The sequence below is a fragment of the Erinaceus europaeus genome, chromosome 9 (genome assembly GCF_950295315.1).
Source record: "Erinaceus europaeus chromosome 9, mEriEur2.1, whole genome shotgun sequence".
Classification (NCBI taxonomy): Eukaryota; Metazoa; Chordata; class Mammalia; order Eulipotyphla; family Erinaceidae; genus Erinaceus; species Erinaceus europaeus.
The window spans coordinates 34,273,515-34,299,136 of record NC_080170.1 but is presented as its reverse complement, the minus strand read 5'-3'; the positions used below and the strand labels follow the sequence as shown (position 1 = coordinate 34,299,136).

The 25,622-nt window shown below is 39.9% G+C and overlaps 1 protein-coding gene across 1 annotated transcript in view; it reads left to right on the top strand.

The window, feature by feature from the left end:
- Positions 1–20,886, top strand: part of GMPS (guanine monophosphate synthase) — a 44,901-nt gene extending 24,015 nt beyond the window's left edge. The window contains exons 9-16 of the mRNA XM_007521081.3: positions 40–213; positions 2,144–2,249; positions 4,485–4,600; positions 6,399–6,524; positions 8,346–8,461; positions 18,022–18,152; positions 20,139–20,311; positions 20,764–20,886. Coding sequence (XP_007521143.1) covers positions 40–213; positions 2,144–2,249; positions 4,485–4,600; positions 6,399–6,524; positions 8,346–8,461; positions 18,022–18,152; positions 20,139–20,311; positions 20,764–20,865 — 1,044 coding nt within the window. The 3' untranslated portion in view covers positions 20,866–20,886. The remainder of the gene's footprint in view (positions 1–39; positions 214–2,143; positions 2,250–4,484; positions 4,601–6,398; positions 6,525–8,345; positions 8,462–18,021; positions 18,153–20,138; positions 20,312–20,763) is intronic.
- Positions 20,887–25,622: the final 4,736 nt, after the last annotated feature.

The following is a 25,622-nucleotide window of genomic DNA, read 5'->3' as shown; positions in this document are numbered from 1 at the left end:
CTTCATCTAAAAGGACTGTTTCACTTCTGTCGCTTCTAGATCGCCAATGAAGTAATTGGAGAAATGAACTTGAAACCAGAGGAAGTTTTCCTTGCCCAGGGTACTCTACGGCCTGATCTCATTGAAAGCGCGTCCCTGATCGCAAGTGGCAAAGCTGAGCTCATCAAAACGCACCACAATGACACAGAGCTTATCAGAAAGTTGAGAGAAGAGGTAAAAATCTCGGGACACTTTTCCCATAACACTCTGTGTCCCTTAACTGTTCTTTAACTCTGCAGTTTGATAGTATGAAGTGTATTTGTGTTGCTGTGAAATAAAGCTCTCACTTTTTTATCTTGGTAAAGTGTAACTTTATATCTACCGAACAGCAGCTACCCTTTTCTCCCTCTTCCTAGTCTCTGGTCATTACTGTTTTGCTTTCTGTTTGTATTAATCATACTTTCTTCAGTAAGTGAAATCATACATCAGTTGTCTTTCTGTGAACATCTTAATTTCACTTAGCATTAATATGGTACCTTAAGGTTCATCCATGCGGTAGCCAGAGATAGGAAACCTTTCTCTTGAAGGCTGAGTAATAGTTTATTGCTTGTGTGTACTTTTTGTCCTCTTTTTTTTTTTTTTAAATTATCTTTATTTATTGGATAGACAGTCAGAAATCGAGAGGGTAGGGCAGATAGAGAGGGAGAGAGACAGAGAGACTCCTGCAGCCCTGCTTCACCACTTGCAAAGCTTTCCATCTGCTGGTGGGGACCGGGTCCTTGTGCACTGCAACATGTGCGCTCAACGAGGTGCGCCACCACCCGGCCCCTTTTTTGTCCTCTTTTAAAAAAATTTTTTAAAAATATTTATTTATTCCCTTTTGTTGCCCTGTGGTTTTATTGTTGTGGTTATTATTGTTGTCATCGTTGTTGGATAGGACAGAGAGAAATGGAGAAAGGAGGGAAAGACAGAGGGGGAGTGAAAGATAGACACCTGCAGACCTGCTTCACCGCCTGTGAAGCGACTCCCCTGCAGGTGGGGAGTTGGGGGCTCGAACCGGGATCCTTACTCCAGTCCTTGCACTTTGTGCCACCTGTACTTAACCACTAAGCTACAGCCTGACTCCCACTTTTTGTCCTCTTAACCATTGGTGATTACTTGGATTCCTTCCACTGTTTGGCTGCTGTAAATTGCGTTACTTTGAACATGCATTTGCAAGTCTCTCTTAGAGACCCAGCTTTTCATTATTTTCTATACATGTCAAAAAGTGTTGTTGCTGGATCAAATGGTACTTTCAACTTTTTGAGACTTTTTTAATGCTTGCATAGCAGTTACACCGTATCACAGTCTCACCCACCTTGCACAAAGGCTTCATTTGGCTCACACTATACCTAAATCTGTTATTTTCCCACTTTTATACTAATTATAATGGTTGACTGATCTTATTGAATGTGATATGATGTCTTGTGGTTTTGATTTGTTTCTTCCTAATAGTTAATGATGTTGACATCTTTTCATGTGTTTATTAGCCACTTGTAAGTGCTGTTTTTTTTCTGAAATATATGTAGAGATCTTCTGTTCATTTGTAATTGTATTATTTAACTTAATTGCATCTTAAGTATGTTTTATATATGTGAGTTATAGACCTTTTATCAGATATGTTCTTCCTCCTGTGGGTTATCTTCTTTCTTGCTAACATCATTTGGAGAGTTTCAATTTTGAAATGCCAATATGACATTTTTCTGCTTGTTAGAAATTTTAGCTGAACTGGATCAGAAGTAGGGAATAAATATGTTCTTATTATATTTAAAATGCTTAAAATATCAAATAAGATAACTAAAATATTAATCTAATTCCTCATAAACACATAGGAGGAAATACACTAAAAAGATGCTTTTAAAAACTGTTTTTTTGTGGTCCGGGAGGTGGCGCAGTGGATAGAGCATTGGACTGTCAAGCATGAGGTCCTGAGTTCAATCCCTGGCAGCACATGTACCAGAGTGATGGCTGGTTCTTTCTCTGTCCTCCTATCTTTCTCATTAATAAATAAATTAAATCTTAAAAAAAACTGATTTCTTAATTTAAGGTGAAAGCCAATGATTTTTTTTTTTTTTCCATTTGGGGAACTAGTTTTTTTGTTTGTTTGTTTCCCTTCTTCCTGTAGGGGAAAGTAATAGAACCTCTGAAAGATTTTCATAAAGATGAAGTAAGAACTTTAGGCAGAGAACTTGGACTTCCAGAAGAAGTAGTTTCCAGGCATCCATTTCCAGGTATTGCTCCTATCATCCCTGGAGTTCTGCTCATATATTGATTGATTGATTGATTGATTGATTTTTGTCTTCGGCTGTTGTTGTTGTTGGGTAGAGACAGAGAGAAATTGGGGGACGGGAGAAGGAGAGAGACACTTGCAGCCCTGCTTCACTACTCATGAAGTTTCCCCCATGCAGGTGGGGATCAGGGGCTTGAACCTGGGCCCTTGCACACTATAGTGTGTGCACTCAACCAGGTACGCCACCACCTGCCCCCCCTGTCTTTGGTTCTTTCATGTGATATCTAGGATTGAATTTTTTTTTTTTTAATATTCCCTTTTGTTGCCCTTGTTTTATTATTGTCGTTATTGATGTCATCATTGTTGGATAGGACAGAGAGAAATGGAGAGAAGAGGGGAAAACAGAGAGGGGGAGAGAAAGATAGACACTTGAAGATCTGCTTCACTGCTTGTGAAGCGACTCCCCTGCAGGTGGGGAGCCTGGGCTCCAACCAGGATCCATCTGTTGGTCCTTGAGCTTTGCACCACGTGCACTTAACCTGCTGTGCTACCGCCCGACTCCCAGAATAGAATTTTTATGGAAGCCTGTACCAATCTGCTGAATCTCCTTTCTAGTCCCCAATTGAGTTGCTTAACTGGTTTTTTATTTATTTTTATTATTTTTTTATATAGGATTTTCCTTCTTCATTTTCCCTTTTGTTGCCCATGTTGTTTTTCATTGTTGTAGTATATTTTTTTAAATAACGTAGTCTTCGTTCTAATATTAGCTTGGTGTTTGAAGGTGGGGCAGTGAGACTAATAATAGTGTTTCATTATACTGTCCTCTTCATATATCTGAAAATTCCCCTAGTAACTTTTCAAATAGACTGGTACATGTGTTATGACAAAATGTGCTTATTGAAGAGTTTTGTGACACTTAATATGTGGAATATCATAAAAAAAAAAAAAGGCAAGTCATAGTGTAAAGAGAATTGAACTATTCTAAAAACATGTAGAAAACTAAATTAAAAAATTTTTATTTATAAAATTTTTATTTTACATATTTATTAAAAATTTTTTATAAATATAAATTTATATTATAAAATTTTTTATTTTTATATTTTATTTATAAAATATAAATTTATGTTTTTTATTTAGAAAACTAAATTAAAAACATTTTTTTATTTATAAAAAGGAAACCTTGACTAAACCATAGGACAAGAGGGATACAACTCTACACAGTTCCCACCACCAGAACTCTGTATCCCATCCCCTCCCCTGGTAGCTTTCTTATAACGTTCTAGGAGTATGGACCCAAGGTTATTGTGGAAAACTAAATTTAAAAAAAAAATTTTTTTTATATTTATTTTCCCTTTTTTGTTGTTGTTGTTGTAGTTATTGTTGTTATTGATGTCACCATTTTTGGATAAGACAGAGAGAAATGGAGCAAGGAGGGGAAGACACAGAGGGAGAGAGAGAGAGAGACACCTGCAGATCTGCTTCACCGCCTGTGAAGTGACTCCCCTGCTGGTGGGGCGTCGGGGGCTTGAACTGGGATCCTTAGGCCAGTGCTCGCGCTTCACGCCACTTGCGCTTAACCCGCTGCACTACCACTCAACTCCTGGAAAACTAAATTTTTTAGAGGAAAAATTCCTCTTTCTTAAAATTATTTACTTATTTGTTTGTTTATTTATTTATTTATTTATTTATTTGGATAGAGACAGCCAGAAATTGAGAGGTGGAGGGTGGATAGAGAGGGAGACAGACAGACGACACCTGAAGACTTGCTTTACCATCGCAAAGCTTTCCCCCTGCAGGTGGGGACCGGGGGCTCGAACCCAGGTACTTGTGCACTGTAGCATGTGTGCTCAACCAGGTGTTCCACCACCTGGCTCCAAAATTACTCTTTTTTTTTATTATTAATAATTTAGTAGTGATTGACAAGATTGTGGGATAAGAGGGGTACAGTTTATCCAGTTTCCATCACCAGAGTGCCATATCCTGTCCCCTCCATTGGAAGCTTCCCTATTCTTTATCCCACTGGGAGTATGGACCAAAGATATTTATGGGGTCAGACAGTAGGAGGTCTGGCTTCTGCAACTGCTTCTCTGCTGGGCATGGGCATTGGCAGGTCAATCCATAGCCCCAGCTTGAGGAAACTGAATATTTAAAATAAAATAGTCTAAAAAGCTTGACTATGTATCAGTTGTACCTTAATAAAACTGGAAAGAATATTAAGTTACCGTTTTTACTCTAGGTCCTGGCTTGGCAATCAGAGTAATATGTGCTGAAGAGCCTTATATTTGTAAGGACTTTCCTGAAACCAACAATATTTTGAAAATAGTTGCTGATTTTTCTGCAAGTGTTAAAAAGGTATTAATTTATACTGGATTTGTATATTATAGGAACTTCAAACAGACATAAGAAATCAATACAAGGAACTAAATAGATTCCTTTTGTATTTCAGTATTTATAATGAATGTATTAGGATTTCATTATTTGAAAATTTAGGCTAATTTGACCATTGATAATATAATATTCTACAAAGACTCCTTTATGCAGATTTCTCTTATTAGTCATGTACAAGATTGACTAGCTTAAATTTTTAAAGTGCTGGATGTTACATATATATATGTATATATGTAAATATGTAAATAAAATATTTACATATATATTTAAGTATTTTATTTTTGAGAGAGATGCAGGAGAGAGAAAGAGAAACACCAGAGCACTGCCCAGCTCTGGCTTATAGTGGTGCAGGGGATTGAACCTGGGACTGCTATCTACCCCTGCCCAATATAAAATATTTTAAAACACCTTTTTATATGTATTGTAAAGAAAAGTAAATAATTTGAGCTTCAATGAGGATGAATAGAAAAAACTCTGAGACTTTTTATAAACCTGATGCCTAGAATTAATAATACTTGGTTTGAAAACCTGCAATCTAAATTTTTTAACTTTAAATGTGTTTGTAGTGCTTTCAGGCCAGGCAAGAAGTTAATATACATTCTCTTTGGAGTATCTTCAACCAGGTCTCAGAAAATACACACAAAGGGGGCCAGGTGGTGGTGCACTTGGTTAAGTGCACACATTATAGTACACAAGGACCCAGGGTCAAGCCCCTGGTCCCCACCTGCAGGAGGAAAGCTTCACAAGTGGTGAAGCAGGGCTGCAGGTGTCTCTCTGTCTCTCTCTCTCTTCTCTCTCTCTCTCTATCCCTCTCCTCCCCTCTCAATTTCTCTTGTCTCTACCCCATAATAAATAAATACTAAAAAAGCATGCATAACAAAAAAAGAACATTCATGCAGAATTCCAACAAATACGAGTTCACAACAGAAGATGACCAGATTTGTATAGAAAGTAAGGCATCGTGGGTGAGCACTAGCAGGAACAACCAGTAGAGCAGACCTCGGGCTCTGCTCATAGTGGAATTAGTGGTTAGATAATAATAGACAATACATAGAATTAAGAGAAACTATTGATAAGAAGAGTACGATATATGACAAAGGACTATCAAAAGTGAGAAATTTTGAAAACACAGTTCTAGAAATGAAAATAATACATGAAAATAATTATATAGAAACTAAGTAAACCCAAAGACACAGGCTGAATTGTCCAAAAACCTGAACATAGATAAAATTATTGATAGAAGGAGGTTCATCTAAACGGAGGAATTTAACTTTAACTTGTAACCGAAAGGAAATAACTTATTTGCAAGTATTTTAATTCCTCCACATCAGTGAAAGAAACCATGCCTCAGATTCAGGAATCATAACATACTCCCATTAAAATAAAGGAAGTAACTTGACACCTAATAGTCAGACCTAGAGAAACTTGTGGGTTGGAAAAGTAATAATAATAAGCTGCTGCAGAGAGATTGATTACCCTCCAAAGGCTAGACTTTCACATTATAAACATACCCTTGAGGTGTGTCCCTTGCTGGTAACAAGATTAACGCTTGATGTATGTAAATCTAGCCTGTACATACTATACTGCTGCTTAACTGCTCATAGTCCCAGCACATGGGAATGAAGTTCTTGTAGCACAGGCAAGTCAGAGATGCTGAAGAGACCTATCGCTATAAGCCAGTAAATACAGATACATAAGTAGTTGATATCAAAGAGTAAATGCACATATAAATATATTTTTATGTCTCCCTGATTTTTCTCAGCCACATACCCTATTACAAAGAGTCAAAGCCTGCACAACAGAAGAGGACCAGGAGAAACTGATGCAGATTACAAGCCTGCATTCACTGAATGCCTTTCTGCTGCCAATCAAAACTGTTGGTGTGCAGGTGAGTTGTGTGAATTTATTGTGATTTTGCAGTTTACTCATTCCACTGATCCTGAAATGACCTAGGAGAATGAAACATGTACATGCATATATATATATGCCCCAAGTTCAGAAGTGTAGAGAGGCAACTATTTTATAAGGGGCCAGGAATAGTTATTATAAAGATTTGCATGCTTGAGACTCCCAGGTTCAATTCCTGGTATCACCATAAGCCAAGTTGGTGTGTGCATATACTCATATACGTATGAATAAATTATTTGTGTGTATGTATTCATAATACATGAATATATTACTCAATATATATATTTATTCACATAAAATAATGGATGTTACAGAATATGGAGTGAACAAGATTATAGGAGCTAATAATTGTCATTCAGTGATTTTTGTAGTTTTTTTTAAATTTTATTTTTGAGAGAGATGCAGAGACACACACACACACACACACCAGAGCACTGCTTAGCTCTGGCTTATGCTGGTGTGAGGGATTGAACCTGGGACTTAGGAGCCTCAGGCATGAGAGTCTGTTTGTATAACCATTATGCTGTCTCCCCCGCCCTGTAGTTTTGAAATATTTGTCATCTCTAACTAAAAATGAAAATTTGAAGAATAGTTTGCTATGATTGGGTTGGTTAGCTTCTGCCTTGAAAGGCAGCTAGCAAGAAGTCCTGTTCTCATTTGCCCCTCTTGGTGTGAAATACATAGTAGCTTCAGCGGTCTCTAACTGCAGGAGCTACTGATGGCTGAATACACTACACTGACTCAGGTCTTGTTCTCAGCCTCTGTCTTTCTTAACTCACTGTCTTTCTGCCTCTTCCAACATCCTTGCTCTCTTAGACTATTTTTTGTTCTTGTTCTGTCTTTCTAGATGTAAAAGCATGTACGGATAATAATGTAGTCTCCACTTTTTTAAAAAAAAAAATTCATTTATTCCCTTTTTGTTGCCTTTATTGCTTTATTGTTGTAGTTGTTGTTCTTGGTGGTGGTGGTGGATAGGACAGAGAGAAATGGAGAGAGATGGGGAAGACAGAAACAGGGTGAGAAAGATAGATAGACACCCGCAGACCTGCTTCACCGCTTGTGAAGCGACTCCCCTGTCGGTGGGGAGCCAGGGGCTCGAACCAGGATCCTTATGCCGGTCCTTGCACTTTGCGCCACCTATCCTTAACCCGCTGCACTACTGCCCGACTCCTAATCTCCACTTTCAAAATGCTGTTCATAAATATAATGTCTTAAGTTCTTTCTTATGGAAACCACAAGTGAGATTTCTTTTGGGGGAAAAATGCTTGGATGGGTAGGGATGAGGAAGCTTCCTGTTATGTAGAGCTTGTAGTAAAATGAAAAGTGGAAAAGGTGTCAGTAATTCAACTCATAGTGGTAAAAAAGAGTTCCAGTTATCAGATAATGTGTTTATAATTTTTCTTTTATAAGAAAGACTCTTAAATGTACTCTTTTGCCACTCTTTAAAGTGAACATTATGAACTTTACTTGCTTTTTAGTTAGATTGTTATTCTAATTGCTGCCTCACAGTCCCTGTATAATTGTACCATAACTTTGTTTAACTGTTCCCTTTCCAATGGGCATTCAATTCACTCAGTTTTTCCCGAAGGAGGAAAAAAAAAAAAATAGCTGCAGAGAGATTTTAATTCAGGGTTTGTTTATATTGTTAGAGAAGCCTCAGCATGTACTTTTACTCAAACATGTTTTCATTTAACAAGGCAAAGGTTGTTATTAATGGTGGGGTCACTCAGGAAATATTTTCCAGGCCGTCTTAGGACTTCCTTTGCAATGCTTTGAAATTGTCGGTTTATTTTGCTTTCAGGGGGACTGCCGCTCCTACAGTTATGTGTGTGGGATCTCCAGTAAAGATGAGCCTGACTGGGCGTCTCTGATGTTCCTGGCCAGGCTCATACCTCGCATGTGTCACAACATTAACAGGTGTGTGCTGTGGGGGTAAGGGTGTGGCAGTGGTGTGATGTATCAGTGGTCTCCTCTGCTGAAAGCCCACAGTGCTGCCCAAGTGTACATACAGGTGTGCATGAGGCCACGCTGGAGCAGAGATTTTGATAATAGCCTGTGTTTTATTCCTTCATCAGAATACAAACCTCTACATAGTAAATTAATTTCTTTCTTTTGCTTGAAGTAGACAAAGGAAGCTTTTAACGTGTTTATTTTTTTTTTAATTTTATTTTAAAGTTTTTATTTATGAGAAAGATAGGAGGAGAAAGAACCAGACATCAATCTGACATCACATCTGAACCCGGGACCTCATGCTTGAGAGTCTAAAGCTTTATCACTGCACCACCTCCCAGACCACTAACTTGTTTATTAATAAGAGAAGGGGGGAGGGGGGCTGGAGAGAGAAAAAGAGAAAGCTCAAGCACACCAGAGCATCACCTTGGCACATGCAATACTGGGGATCAAACTAGGGACTTCCCACTTGAGAAGCCATCACTCCATCCAGTACCCTCTCACCCTTTGGCTCGTAGAAAGGTTTTTATTTTAGCGTTAAATAGCGGCAGCTTTACAACATCTTCCAAATTAACAGTGTATTTTGGCTATTGGTTTTATGGTGACTTGTTTTACTACTAATAAAGAATTATGAAAATATGTATAGGTTTTTCAGTTACCAATAAGAATTGCTGTTAGTAATAAACCCAGGAGAAATCAGAGAAAAGAAATGGGTACATGCCAACCATTATTAAAATAGCATTTTTGAGTTTAGTTTTTCAGATCCTGGTTTTCTGTACATATCGAATCTTTTTTGTTTGTTTGTTTGTTTCTTTATTGGGGGATTAATGGTTTACAGTCCATAGTAAAATACAATAGTTTGTACACGAGTAACATTTCCCAGTTTTCACATAACAATTCAACCCCCACTAGGTCCTCTTCAGCCATCACATTCCACACATTGAATCTTTACACGTTCAGTTTACACACAGATTTCTTAGTGTTGGATATTATCTGTGTGTAATGCTTAGTTGTACTGTCCTGTATTTCAGTACAATACATTTTAAAATCCTCTATTATTTAATCCTTAATTGCTAATTACATTTCTTATTTCACATTTGTTCTCTCCTTTCTCTGTTTTCTTCATTGGTATTAGGCAGCTTAACAATCAGAGGAGTTATTGAGATTTCAGTTGACTCAAATTTGCTACTGAAACTAGAACCTTCCCTGCTGGGTGTGTATAGTTCTATAATTGCCCACTGGGCTTGCCTCCAAGATACACACACTCACAGGGCAGCCATGTATTTAGTGACAGAGTGTACCTATTAATAGACTGATTCATACAGACCTAAGGCTTCCAATCCAGAAGTGTGTGTGTGTGTGTGTGTGTGTGTGTGTGTGTGTGTGTATGTATGTATGTATGTATTATGCAGTACCTGTTGTTGACTCCAGGATGTCACATGCTAGGCATGCACTCTATTCAGAGCCACTTCTAGGCCCAGCTTTTAAAAAATTACTTATTTTTGTGGTCCAGGAGGTGGCTCAGTGATAAAGCTTTGGACGCTCAAGCATGAGATCCCGAGTTTGATCCCCAGCAGCACATGTGCCAGAGTGATGTCTGGTTCTTTCTCATAAATAAATAGATCTTTTTTTAAAAAAAAAAATTATTTATTTTCATCAGAAAGAATGCAAGCAAAGCACCATCCCATGTAATCACACTTATTTTTGTCTTTGTCCTCTCCTGTGGTGTTGTGAATTGAGCTCAGAGCCTTACACTGCATCATCAGTAGTAAAGGCACATACTATACTACTGAGCTAGTCCACGGTCCAGACTTAGTGTACTGGGAAAAGTCAGTTGTTAAATAATGGTCAATTGTTAGATAGTGGTCAATTTGTAATTGACTGTTTTGAGTGTTTTTGCTAAAGTAGTGGCTCATAATTTATCTTCTGAAGAATGTTAATATCCTAAATTAACTTCAGAGGTTATAACAAAAATTCCCGCTCCCTAAAGCTTGACCTCAGTCCTTTTTCTTTTTTTTTTTTTTTTTTTTTAATATTTACTTTATATTTATTCCCTTTTGTTGTCCTTGTTGTTTTATTGTTGTAGTTATTATTGTTGTCATTGTTGGATAGGACAGAGAGAAATGGAGAGAGGAGGGGAAGACAGAGAGGAGGAGAGAAAGATAGACACCTGCAGACTTGCTTCACCGCCTGTGAAGCGACTCCGCTGCAGGTGGGGAGCCGGGGTTCGAACCGGGATCCTTATGCCGGTCCTTGTGCTTTGCGCCACCTGCGCTTAACCCTCTGCGCTACAGCCCGACTCCCCCCTTAGTCCTTTTTCTATGCGATCAGTATGTTTTCCATTTAACAACATTCTTACAGTTCATCGTTCTGTACTTTTTTCAAAAGATGCTCGCTTTACTTCTCTGCTCTCTCCCCCATTTTTCCTCTTTTTTAAAAAAAAATATTTTTATATATATTTTCCCTTTTGTTGCCCTTGTTTTTTATTGTTGTTGTAGTTGTTATTGATGCCATCATTGTTAGATAGGACAGAGAGAAATGGAGAGGGAGAGACAGAGAGGGAGAGAAAGATGGCTGCAGACCTACTTCGCTGCCTGTGAAGCGACTCCCCTGCATGTGGGGAGCCAGGGGCTCACAACGGGGTCCTTGTCTCTTCATAGTTTTCTTTTTTTTTCTTTTTTTTTTTAATAATTTATTTCTTTATTGGGGAATTAATGTTTTACATTCAACAGTAAATACAGTAGTTTGTACATGCATAACATTCCCCAGATTCCCTTTTTTTTTTTTTTTTTTTTTTATTAAAGAAAGGATTAATTAACAAAACCATAGGGTAGGAGGGGTACAACTCCACACAATTCCCACCGCCCAATCTCCATATCCCACCCCCTCCACCGATAGCTTTCCCATTCTCTATCCCTCTGGGAGCATGGACCCAGGGTCATTGAGGGTTGCAGAAGGTAGAAGGTCTGGCTTCTGTAATTGCTTCCTCGCTGAACATGGGCGTTGACTCGTCGGTCCATACTCCCAGTCTGCCTCTCTCTTTCCCTAGTAGGATGGGTCTCTGGGGAAGCAGAGCTCCAGGACACATTGGTGGTGTCTTCAATCCAGGGAAGTCTGGCCGGCATCCTGATGACACCTGGAACCTGGTGACTAAAAAGAGAGTTAACATACAAAGCCAAACAAATTGTTGAGCAATCATGGACCCAAAGCTTGGAAAAGTGGAGAGGAAGTATTAGGGAGGTACTCACTGTAAACTCTAGTATACTTCTGCTTTCTTACTTTGGTGCCATACTCCAAACTCAGTCAATTTCTGCTTTGCGTTTCTACTTCTTTTTTTTTTTTTTACATGCATAACATTCCCCAGATTCCCATTTAGCAATACAACCCCCACTATTTCATTCATCATTTTTCATGGACCTGTATTCTCCCCACCCACCCACCCACCCCAGAGTCTTTTACTTTGGTGTAATACTCCAATTCCATTTCAGGTTCGACTTGTGTTTTCTTTTCTAATCTTGTTTTTCAACTTCGGCCTGAGAGTGAGATCATCCCATATTCATCCTTCTGTTTCTGACTTATTTCATTCAACATGATTTTTTCAAGGTCCTATTGGTGAAATACAGTGATTCAGCTTCATTCTTCTGCATGTTTCAACCCATTGTTTCCAACACCATTTGTTGAAGAGACTCTGCTTCCCCCATATAATAGTCTGGGCCCCTTTGTCAAAGATTAGATGTCCATAGGTGTGGGGCCTCATTTCTGGGCTCTCAATTCTATTCCACTGGTCAGTGTGTCTGTTCATGTTCCAGTACCAAGCAGTTTTGATGACAATGGCCCTATAATATAGTTTGAGATCTGGCAGTGTGATGCCTCCGGTTCTGTTCTTTTTTCTCAAGATTGTTTTGGCAATTCTAGGTCTTTTCTGGTTCCAGATAAACATTTGTAGCATTTGTTCTATTCTCCTAAAAAATGTGCTTGGGATCTTGATGGGGATAGCATTAAATTTGTAGATGGCTCTGGGTAATATATTCATTTTGATGATGTTAATTCTTCCAACCCATGAGCATGGAATATCTTTCCACTTCTTTGTGTCTTTTTCAATTTCTTTGAGTAGTGACTCATAATTTTCAGTATACAAGTCTTTCACTTCTTTGGTTAGGTTTATTCCTAGATATTTTATTGTTTTTGTTGCTATAGAAAAGGAACTGATTTCTGGATTTCAATTTCTTCTAACTTAGTGTTTGCATAGATGAATGCCACTGACTTTTGAATGTTAATTTTATAGCCTGACACATTACTGTATTGCCTGATGATTTCCAAAAGCTTCTTGCTAGATTCCTTAGGTTTTTCCATGTATACTATCATGTCATCTGCAAATAAGGAGAGTTTGACTTCTTCTCTTCCAATCTGTATTCCTTTAATTCCTTGCTCCTGCCTGATTGCTATGGCAAGAACTTCCAACACTATGTTGAATAGTAATGGTGATAGTGGGCAGCCCTGTCTAGTACCTGATCTGAGGGGAAATGCTTCCAGTTTTTCACCATTGAGTATGATGTTGGCTGTAGGTTTGCTATATATAGACTCCACTATCTTCAGGAATTTTCCATCTATTCCTATTTCTTGTAGTGTTTTGATCATAAAGGGATGTTGTATTTTGTCAAAGACTTTCTCTGCATCTATTGATATGACCATGTGGTTTTTGGTCTTGCTTTTGTTGATGTGGTGGATCACATTGATTGATTTATGTATATTAAACCAACCTTGCATGCCTGGGATAAACCCCACTTGGTCATGATGAACAATTTTTTTTGATATACTGCCGTATCCGGTTGACTAGAATTTTGTTCAATATTTTCACATCTATGTTCATCAGAGATATTGGTCTGTAGTTTTCTTTTTTGGTTGTGTCCCTGTCTGCTTTTGGTATCAGGGTGATGTTGGCGTCATAGAAGCTGGCAGGGGGTATTCCAGTGTCTTCAATCTTCTGGAAGACTTTTAAAAGTAGAGGTATTAGTTCTTCTTTGAAAGTTTTGTAGAAACCATTTGTAAAACCATCTGGTCCAGGACTTTTATTTTTGGGGAGATTTTTGATAACTGTTTCAATTTCATTAGCTGTGATGGGCCTGTTCATGTTATCCACTTCCTCTTTACTTAGTTTTGGAAGTTGGTAGGTATCTAGGAAATCATTCATTTCTTCCAGGTTCTCTAGCTTGGTGGCATATAGTTGTTCATAGAAGCCTCGCATGATATGTTGAATTTCTGCAGTGTCTGTTGTGATATCACCTCTCATTTACTATCCGATTTATTTGGGTCTTCTCCCTTTTTTGTTTTGTGAGTCTGGCTCAAGGTTTGTTGATTTTGTTTACTCTTTCGAAGAACCAACATTTACTTTCATTGATCTTTTGTATGGTTTTCCTATTCTCAATGTTATTTCTGCCCTAACTTTAGTGACTTCTGTCCTGGTTGCTTTAGGATTCCTTTGTTGTTGTTCTTCTAGGTCTTTAAGATGTGCAATCAGGCTGTTCATTTGTGCTTTTTCTTGTTTCCTAATGTGTGCTTGTATAGCTATGAACTTCCCTCTTAGGACTGCTTTAGCTATGTCCCAAATATTTTGATAGCTTGTGTCTTCATTTTCATTGAACTCTCGAAACATTTTGATTTCTTCCTTGATTTCCTCTTTGACCCAGAAGTTGTTAAGAAGTGTACTGTTGAGCTTCCACATTTTGGCACTGTTACTAATCTTTTGTTGATTGTTAAGTGTTAGTTTAATTCCACTGTGGTCTGAGAAGATGGTTGGGGTGATTTCAATGCTCTTGAATTGGCTGATGCTATCTTTGTGGCCTAACATATGGTCTATCCTTGAGAATGATCCATGTGGATTTGAGTAAAATGTGTATTCCAGTTTCTTGGGATGAATGACTCTGAAAATGTCCAATAGATCTAGTTTATCTATCTCTTCATTTAGCTCCCTTATGTCTTTACTGATTTTCTTCCTGGATGATCTGTCAAGTTGAGATAGTGGGGTGTTGAAGTCCCCTACTATGATTGTGTTACTGTTAATATATTGCTGTAGCTCTTTCAGTAGAAGTTTGATGTATTTAGATGGCTTCTCATTGGGTGCATAGATATTAATAATTGTTAAGTCCTCTTGATTGACTGATCCTCTGAGCATTAAGTAGTGTCCATTCCTATCTTTTTTAATCTTATCTATTTTAAAGTCTATCATGTCAGATATGAGAATAGCTGTTCCTGCCCTTTTTTGTGTGCCATTGGCTTGTATGATAGTTTTCCATCCTTTCACTTGAAGTCTGTGTTTGTCTTGTTGAGTTAGGTGAGTTTCCTGTAGACAACATATTGTTGGGTTGTGTTTTCTGATCCATCTTCCTACTTTGTGTCTTTTAATAGGTGAATTCAGGCCATTGACATTTATTGATATTAAAGATTGAAGATATTTTAACACCATTCTTGTAGAGTTTTAGAGTGTTTTGATATGTCCTATTTGTAGTGGTCTGGTTGTTTATAGGAGACCTTTCAGAACTTCTTTCAGGGCAGGCTTGGTGATGGTTGCTTCCTTCAACTGTTGCTTGTCTGAGAAGGTTTTGATGCTTCCATCTAGTCTGAATGACAGTCTAGCAGGATATAGTATTCTTGGCCGAAAGCCTTTCTCATTGAGCACTCGATAGATATCTTGCCATTCTCTTCTGGCCTGTAGTGTTTGTATGGAGAAGTCTGCTGATAATCTTATGGGTTTTCCTTTGTAGGTGACTCTTTGTTTTTCTCTTGCAGCCTTGAGGATCCTTTCTTTATCCTTATTCCTTTCCATTCTAAGTATGACATGTCTTGGTGTCTTTAGGTCTGGGTTAATTCTGTTTGGGACCCTCTGGGCTTCTTGAATCTTTATGTCTTTGGTGTTGTCTAGACTAGAGAAATTTTCAGTTATTATGGCCTGGAGAATGCTTTCTTCCTCTCCTTCTCTTTCTTCCTTTGGTAAGCCAATAATGCGTATACTGTTTCTTTTGAAGTCATCCCATAGGACTCTGTTGTTGTTTTCAGCATCTCTTAATCTATTTTTGAGATCTCTTACTTCTTTTTTAGTTGTCTCTAATTCATCCTCAATCTTGCTAATTCGGTCTTCAGCCTCATAGATTCTATTCTCTCTACTGCTTTCTGGAGTTCATCTATTTTGTTGCCCTGCTCTGATACTGTTTTAGCTTATTCAGCTAGTTGCCTTCTTAGCGATTTCAGCTTTCAGCTCTCTAATAACCATGAGATAATTAGAATTTTCTTCCATATTCTCATTTGTTGTTCCTGCATTTCTGATTACAATTTTTTCAAATCCTTTACTCACTCCTGTTATTATTTCCTTAGCTAATGTTTGGATGTTGAACTCGTTGTTTTGTGCTTCACCCTCTGGAGGACTTTTAGCTGGACTCTTGTCCTGGTTGGATTCTCCAATATTTTTTCTTGTTGTTTTAACCATTTTATATATTATGTTATGAGTTCCCTTTATCAGTACTTTTCAAATTAGTGATCACTATTGCTTGGATTGACTTGTGTCTAAGTAAGTTAATTAAAGGGTTTACAGTGGTGCAAGTTAACAGTTGTTTCAATCCCTGAGTTGGAGCTCAGTGGTTTAAAAGCCTCTTTTTTTTTTCTTCCCTGTAGGCTATGTGTGCCTGAGGGCTTTTAAACTATCAATAGGCTTCTTAGCTTAATCACTGACTCCTGACCAAGAGATAAAGCAGGGTGTGGCAGAGACAATCCAGTAGTTATGCAAAGAGACTTTCACAGCCCCTCATCTATGCCACGGAGGTAGAGGTCTTCTCCTGAGTTTCTCGGTTTGATCTCTGTCCCCTGGTGTCCCTCCCTGCCACTGCTCCAGATTCTGAGGGTAGTAGCAATGGAGACTCAGAGTTGCACTTGGTGAGTCTCTGGGGAGTCCTTTCCTCCCTTCAGCTGTTCCCTTGTTGTGGAGCAGACTGGAGGTGGTGTCTCCACTGATAAACTGCTGAACTGTTAGCAGTCACTTAATCTCTCCTTAGGCCCCTCTCTCCTCTCTGTCACCAGCCACGCGTGTTTGTACTCACGGGTGATTTACTGGGTTCCTGTGTTCATTCTAGTCCTGTGTTGTTTCGGTCCCGGGTGGTCTCCTTTGGTATTCCTAGTTGATCTGGGAGAGGAGAGGAGAGGAAAGCGATCTGCTGCTCGTAGCTCCGGCTCCGGAAGTTGAATCCTTCCTCTTCATAGTTTTCAAACAGACATTTACTAAAAGCAGTGGCTAGTCATTCCTTTTGGAAGGAAATAGAATGTTAGCATGCCTTGATAGCATGCCTTCCCATGTCTGAGATCCTGAGTTTGAACTCTACATTCCATCGGAGCATAATAGCACTGAGAGAAACTCTGTGGATGATGAAGCAGTGCTGTGGTTGGTCTTTCTTTAAAAAAAAGGGGGGGAGGAGTTGACATAGGAGCAATAGCATGTGCAAAGCTGTTTCTAGCCCCCCCTCCTCTTTTTTTATTCCCCTTACCCTCCTTAAGATCTTATTTTGTTATCTTTTTGGGGGGGGGGCAGATCAGAGTGTCCCAAAGTGGAAAATAACAATAGTATTATTTATTGAATACATTTACGGAATTTACTATGTTCTCAGGAGTATCTAGCATATGTTAGCACTTTATAATTTCTGACCTTTTTGTCATCAAACAACCTGTTTACTTACCTCAGCACTCTCTGGGTGTATGTGGATTGGGTTCCTTGGGCCGCCACCACAAACTGCCACAAACTGGAATCCTTACACCACCAGATACTTGTGGCCTGGGAGGTAGCACACTGGATAAGACATTGGTCTCTCATGAAAGAAGTTCCAGGTTCAGTCCCTGCCTGGTATTGCATATGCGAGTGATGTTCTGGTTTTCTTTCTCTTCTTCTCTCCCTCTCATTATTAAATTTAAAAGAAGCACCAGGTACTTCACTCTTCCACAGTTTCAGAGCTACAAGTCTGAAATCAAGTTGTTAGCAGGGCTGTGCTCTCTCTCAGGTGCTCTGGGGGTGTCCTTCCTGTTCCTTCATAGTTGCAGATGTTTGGTGCTTATCTTTGGTTTATGGGTGTATCTTCAATGTCTGTCTCTATGTCTATAGACCCTCCCCTTTCTCCTGTGCATGCCTGTGTTTCTAAATGCTCCCATTTTAGAACATCATTTAGTGCATTAATGTGGACCATAATCCAGAGTGACATGAACTTTCTGCAAAGACCCTGCTCACACCCACAGATTCCTGTCTCACATCAAGTGCTGGGGGATAAGATACTCTCCAGCCTGGCAAATTGCTTGAAAAGTGGCTTGTGCTAATCATATCTGTACTGGCAGATCCTGAGATAGGAGCTTCCCATAGGAAATACTGGAGGAAGATTGTGGCACACAGACCCTTATCCTGTCTGTTTGGGGATTTAATGTGGGCTGAAGAGGCCTAAGAATAAATGTGTGTCTTGCTTCTCACACTAAAGATAATTAAAATTCTTACTTTCTTCTAGAGTTGTCTATATATTTGGCCCACCTGTTAAAGAACCTCCTACGGATGTTACTCCCACTTTCTTGACGACGGGGGTGCTCAGTACTTTACGCCAAGCCGACTTTGAGGCCCATAACATTCTGAGGGAGTCTGGTGAGTTGCTTCTTTTGTTGGTTGCCGCATTCTTTTTACTGGAATCTGGAAACTTGGGTTTGTGATCTAGTGGGAAGATAGAGCTTTAAATTTTTAGATGGCTCCATTTTATTATTTATTTTTTTACGTTATTTAAAAAAGTTTATTAGTCACATAACATGGCTTTACAAACTTATAACGGGGTATAGTTCCACACAGTTCCCACCACCACCTGACCTCTGTGTCCCCATTCCCTCCATTGGAACCTGTGGTAGTTCACCGAAGGTCACAAATAGGGGTTGACTATTATTTCTGTAACTGTCTGTCTGTCTATATTTCCCCCCAATTTTTCTATGGTCTTGCCTTCTTTTCCTTATTTAACTCTGGCAGCTCTAAGGTGCTGCCTTCATCTGCAGTCTGTCCACCTTGGCGATCATTTATGGACATGTACAGACTGGCTGGATGTCTGAGTCACTCAGCTACAGCTCAATTCCTAGCTAAGGCTGACCAAGATGATACCTTACTTTCTTTTTTTCTTACTGTATACCTTTTTTCTTGTAGTCCTGTATAGTGCAACTTTTTGTTTGTTTGCTTTAAATTATCTTTATTTAGTAGATAGAAACAGTCAGAAATTGAGAGGTGGGGATAGGGAGGGAGAGACACCTGCAGCCCTGCTCCACCATTCACAAAGCTTTCCCCCTGCAGCTGAGGACTGGAGGCTTGAACCTGGGTCCTTGAGCACTGTAACAAGTGCGCTTAACCAGGTGCGCCACCACCTCCTCCCCCCTTTTTTAAAGGCTTTTCTTTTTTTAAAAAAAAACATTTAATTTATTCCCTTTTGTTGCCCTTGTTGTTTTATTGTTGTAGTTATTATTGTTGTTGATGTCGTTCTTGGATAGGACAGAGAGAAATGGAGAGAGGAGAAGAAGACAGAGAGAGGGAAAGAAAGACACCTGCAGACCTGCTTCACTGCTTGTGAAGCGACTCCCCTGCAGGTGGGGAGCCAGGGGCTTGAACCGCTATCCTTATGCCGGTCCTTGTGCTTTGTGCCATGTACGCTTAACCTGCTGTGCTACCGCCTGACTCCCTTTTTGTTTTTTTATCTTTGCATTTTTGTGCCTTTTGTTGACCTCCCCGTTGAAGATTCCTCAGACAGGGCTGAGGTCTATCTCATGTTGGTAAGCACAAGTCTAGACACATTGATTGTAGTGCTGATGACCATGAAGTCAGTGTTCATAAATCTGTTATAGTAAGGTATCTTTAAACACACACAAAACAACATTAAATATGGATTAGTAGATGAAAATGTCAACCCAGGCTTGCCTGAATGTAAGCTCTATGTTTCACCATTCACTGAGAGTTTATAGTGTGGAATATATAAGCACCTTGAGTATTAACATACATGAACATAAATTGCATTGTTAACATATTACAGTTACCAGATCTATTATTTGTGATACAGATAAGCACAAAGTTTGCTTATAGTGGGGGCCAGGTGGTAGTGCACAAGGACCCGTGTTCAGGCCCTCAGTCCCCACCTGCAGGAAGGAAAGCTTTGCAAGTGGTAAAGCATGTCTGTGGATGTCTCTCTGTCTCTCCCTGTCTCCCCCCTCCCCCTGAATTTCTGGCTCTCTATCCAGTAAGTAAAAATAATTTTAAAAAAGATTTTAAAAGTTTGCTTGCAGTGATGTGATAGAAGTTGCACAGGGTGGGGAAGATAGCATAATGGTTATACAAACCAACTCTCATGCCTGAGGCACCCAGGTCCCAGGTTTAATTCCCCACACCACTATAAGCCAGAGTTCAGCAGTGCTCTGGCAGAGGGAGACACAGAGAGAGAGAGAAAGAGAGAGAGAGACAGAGATTGCACACAACTGGTGAGGCAAATCCTAATTAGGGGGGTGTGTATATGTGATTTTAGATGTTGACTGGCTTTATCTATTTGAACTCCTTGTCAGAACATTTGTATGCTGTGGTAATTGGTTCTTCTCATTAACTTCTTCCTAGGGTATGCCGGCAAAATCAGCCAGATGCCTGTAATTCTGACTCCATTACATTTTGACCGGGATCCACTTCAGAAGCAGCCATCCTGCCAGAGATCTGTGGTGATTCGCACCTTCATTACTAGTGATTTCATGACTGGTATACCTGCAACACCTGGCAGTGAGATCCCTGTGGAGGTAATCTGTCTTTGCTCTAGTATAGTTTCTGTACTTCAAACATTTCTTAATACAGTGATTAGGATAGGCTTATAGGCAGTGTTAGTATTTCTGTGGTTGGTTTTCTGTTCACAAGACAGGCTCACTCTCTCCCACCCACCCCATCTGACTTCAGCACATCACATCACATGCTTCAGTGCTGTAGTAGTGGCAAATTGCTGTCAGTGTTTCTGAACCTGTTAGAGACCAGTAACAGACATCATTTGTGGATTGCACTTTGACTTTAATTCACTTAGCATCTGTGGAGAGATGTGTGTCCACTACATAACAATGATCAAATCATCCTATGTACATAGAGGCCAGTAGTTCCAACTGATCACATTTTAACTTCAGATTACAGCTGCAGTCTCAGTAGATCTGTTAAACATGTGGTGGATCTTGGCTCTTTATTGATAATCTTTGTTTTATGGCAGGTTGTGTTGAAGATGGTCACTGAGATTAAGAAGATCCCTGGTATTTCTCGAATTATGTACGACTTGACATCAAAGCCCCCAGGAACTACTGAGTGGGAGTAATAAACTTCTTGTTCTGATAAAGTACGGTGTGCCGTTTACATTGATTAGAAACCATTCCCAGTATTGACGAACAGTCCAGTGAAAAGAGTTAAGGAGCGGCCACTTCCCATCTGAGTTCTCCACAACAAAGACCTGCGGCTTTACGACCTGAGTTGGGAGATAACTAAAAGAGATGGAAGATTGTCTGAGTAAGAGCAGAGCACCATTGCCCACACTCAGACAGACTGACATTGCTTTCGCCTTTGCTCCCTTGTTCTTATGTGTAATGTGTGTAATCTCACTGCTGCCGTCTCTGTCAGTGAAGAAGACGGAGGTGGAGGAGTGTGTGTGTGTGTGTGTGTGTGTGTGTGTGTGTGTGTGTGGTGTTTGATGGCTTTTAGAAACACCTTCGATTTAGCAGTGTACCTTTTGGAAACATGTACCTTTTGTTGGAGAAACTTGAGTTTCCCTGCTAATACTTTTCCTCCAAAGGGTGGGGCCAGGGCTGAGCATATCCGATGGAGGTATTCCAGCCACTCCCGAAGGGCACTGGGCCTGTCACATGTCATTTTGACATAGAAAGCATCAGTAATTTGTTGGAATACTCTCGTATTTTGTAGTATCTCAGCCGTGGGAGGAAGAAACTCAATTCAAAATGTTGTCGGTTGTGAAAACCACATAGATGCTGGTTGCTCTCTCACCCTGCTCGCTAGCCAGGAGTGCTGTACTTGCAGCCTGTCATCACCAGCCCCCACAGTCCTGCAGAGGAAGCTTCTCTAATCTCTCCCAGCACATGCTGCTTCTGGGGTAGCATAAAGTCTACCATTTTCACCTTGCTTGATTGCTCAGAACGGTTGTGAGGTCACAGAGACTGCTTGCAGTATCATGTAAGATTTCTTCACAGCTCTGACACGCTCTAGACAGGTGTCATTCTTACCCACTGCTCAGAAGACCCAGGATGAGCCCTGGTCTATGCAAGGTATGAATTGCTCAACCTTGTAACCCTTCCTGCCAGCTATTAGCAAAGCTACAAGGGCTGGTGTGGAAGGTGTTGCCACTGCCACCAGCTTCTGCCAAACCACTTGTACCACTCATATAAGCATTGTAAAAATAGATTGATTTATTTTCAGCCATTCGTCTCAGTATTTTAGCTGTATTTCTATTTTCTCAATACCAATTTCATCTCAGGTTCTTGGCTCTTAATTTTCAAGATCTTTGTATTAATCAGGTACATAGTTTTGCTTGAAACTCTCTTCTCTTTTTAGTGGTTCTGGGACTTGAACCTAGGGCCTCAGTGCATGCAAGGCATGCGCTCTACTGCTGAGCCCCTTCTTAACTCTTGCTTGGGATTCAGTGTTAGAAAAATGATAAAATCATGCATGGCAGCATCTGGGCCATGGCAGGGCTGGCCCGGAGGATAGGACAACTGTGTTGCTGGACCAGCAAGGGAAGAGCTTCTGTCTGTTGTCACAAAAAGCCAAAGCCCGAGACGAAGGATAATTTGACTTGGACAAAACTTGAGTGGTCTATTCTCCATCCTGATTGTGAGGTACTCTTCATAATGGCCTTCTGGAAAGAGGATGTGCTAATGATTTGGAGTCATGTTATCTTTAGAGACTAAAATAGACAACTTAGATAAATGCTTTGTTCATGTGAAAATCCTCTGGTAAAAGTGTATCATGATTTTGTGTTCAAGCAAATAATGGGAAATGTAGGAGTGTGTGATGAGCCTGCTTGTTCTAAATTGCGTTCTGTGTACCATCACTCCACTGAGACGCTATGTGAACAGGAATGAGGTTCATACAGGTTTGGAAAGTGCTGCTCACTTGTCTGTTCATCTTGGAGTTTCACAGTGTATAATATAGTCTGAGCAATTTTGGAGTTAATAGTTATTGTTAATCCATCTGAGCTCTGGTTTATTGTGGTGCTGAGGATTGAACCTGGGAGCTCAGAGCCTCAGGCATGGTCATTTACTATACAACCATTATGCTGTCTCCAGCTCAGATTAAAAATTTTTTTTAACCTAATATTTTCCTGGCCTTTGTCCAGAGTTCTTTTTTATATGATCTTCACACTAGAAAATTGTTTCTTCAAGGCACACCCTGACCTGGCATAGCCATGGACTTACTGGAATTCGAAAGTTCCTTAAGATTTAATACCCTCTCTGCTTGCTTTGAGCCATAGAGTATTTTTCTAGACTTTCATATCAGTTCATCTGAGGAGCTATAAGAAACTATTTTATTGTTCAGGAGGTAAGTTGAGCTTAGTGACTGTTAACTGAGTTTCAGAACACAGTGTCAGGTTCCTTTTGTCCCATTGGCCTTTCCTGAAATGTATTCTGGCACCTAAAATCATAATTATCTTCTGGAATAGTTATTTTTTTTTTTTTAATATTTCATGTGACATAAGAGTTTCAAATGAGAGAAAAGAAAAAAGCCAGAGCACTGCTCTGGGCTCAAATCAGAAGCCTCAGGCACTCAATTTCAGTTCCCTACCAGCTGCACCATTTCACAGGCCACAGGAATTGTTACTTCTGACCAAGTCTATAATAGTGACATCCTGACTGATGACTTTCTTCCATCCATGTTTATCCATGCCAGTCGAGACACTCCTCTCATTACTATTGTTCTGGGATACCACTCTGATTAGGTACCTGATGTTTCTTTGTATATTTTATTAGGAGTGGGAAGACAAGATCACTGAAACCATCATTTATTCCTCAAATTGGCAGGCATAAAGAATCCTTAAGAACCCTATACTCAGCCTACTTTACTGGCTCATCTGTGATGAACTGCTAGAAATAATAAGTGGTGCAATTTCTAAGTCTTTGAATTTGTCTAGGAGAAGGGGATTTTAGATTTGCGCAACCCCCCTTCTTTCCTTTGGTATCTATTCATCAAGGATTTAAATTTTTTTTTAAATTTGTTTAAAAAAGGCAACATTAACAAAACCATAGGATAAGAGGGGTACAACTCCACACAGTTCCCACCACCAGATCTCCGTATCCCATCCCCTCCCCTGATAGCTTTCCTATTCTTTATCCCTCTGGGAATATGGACCCAAGGTCATTGTGGGATGCAGAAGGTGGAAGGTCTGGCTTCTGTAGTTGCTTCCCCACTGAACATGGGCGTTGACAGGTCATTCATACTCCCAGCCTGCCTCTCTCTTTCCCTAGTAGGGTGAGGCTCTGGGGAAGTAGAGCTCCAGGACACATTGGTGGGGTCATCTGTCCAGGGAAGTCTGGTCAGCACCATGTTAGCATCTGGAACCTGGTGGCTGAAAAGAGAGTTAACATACAAAGCCAAACAAATTGTTGAGCAATCATGGACCTAAAGACTGGAATAGTGCAGATGAAGTGTTTGGGGGGGGGGGTTTCCCACCATTTTGTAGATAGCTAGTAGGCCTATTTTAGTTATATTTCAAAGGGCCTGCAGCTATACTAGTTTTTTTTTTTTTTTTCCCTCTGAGCCTGAAGTCTGATATGCAGGTGGATCCAAGTTATTGTCTGGGGAGGTGATGTCATGGCTGGGAAAGGGACAGAAAGCAGTATCAGGGAAGAGTAGCTCCCTAATATAGGGAAGGGGTATAAGTATTGTTGACTGTAAACCCCATCTATCTGATTTGGTCTGGGCCCCATATTCAGCTTAGGAGTCTATATGTGACCTGCGTCCCTGTAGATCTGAGCTCACTTTCTGTGGTCATGAGTAGAAACATTCCAAGCTACCCCAATAATCGACCCATCTTCCTCAGGTGTAGCATAGAGTATGTTGTCCATCCTCCCTTCGGAGGATGGAACATTCTCTACCATTGTTGATCCAAGTTGAGGGCAAGGTCCTATGGGGGACCCACAAAGGGGTCTTTTTTGTTGTTCCTGTTAGAGATGATCAGAAACAATGGAGGGATTTATTTGAGGTCTAGGCCCATCATGTCTGTTTGGGAATCTCAGGACTTCCCGAATAGGGTCCCAGCTGATGGTGTGGCCTGATAGAGTCATCATTAAAGTATGCCAGTCTCTTGCCCTTATTCAGCTTTTGCAGTCCTTGCTTTGCTAAAGTTAGCTTTGGAGTGAGTGAGAGAACTGTAATAGAAACTAGGTGAGGAGGATATCTTAAGTCTAATTGGATACTATTTCATTAGGAACTTTATACTGACTCACTGCAGACTATTGTGTACTTTTGCTTTCAGGTATATATTTTACCTTAGTTGATGGATATGTGTGAACATATGCTTTATTTCACAGTACCTGGTCTATATCTTGGTTTTGGGACTTTGTTAGGAAGTGAACCTCCTGGAATGGAATTAGAGAATTCTATGAAAGAAAAGGTCTCACCCAAATAATGAAGCTGAAGGGTTGACATTCCATGCCTGCCGTCTCTGGACACAGTCTGAAGTAAAGCATGCTGAGGTGGTTGATCATCTTCGCGTTGATTAGGGTGGGATCAACGGATGCGATATTATTTGGTATGAATTGAGAGACGCATGCAGGAAAGTGAGCCCCACCCTAAGGTTCCAGGACTGGGGGAAATAGAGGTTCTATAGTGGAAATGTGAGATTCTTGCTGTCTTAGGGTTAAAGAAGACAGTAGATAGTTATTGTTATAATCACATTATTTGGTAATTGGGTTAACTTTGAAAAATCCCTTTGTTAGGATTTGCTGTATCATACACAACATCACCATAATTTATGTCCTTTGACATTATTTGTATGTAGCTATGCCACCAGTTGCTTCTGTTCTCCCTGGTCTAGGCTTTTGAGAGAGTCAACATATCAAAGACTCA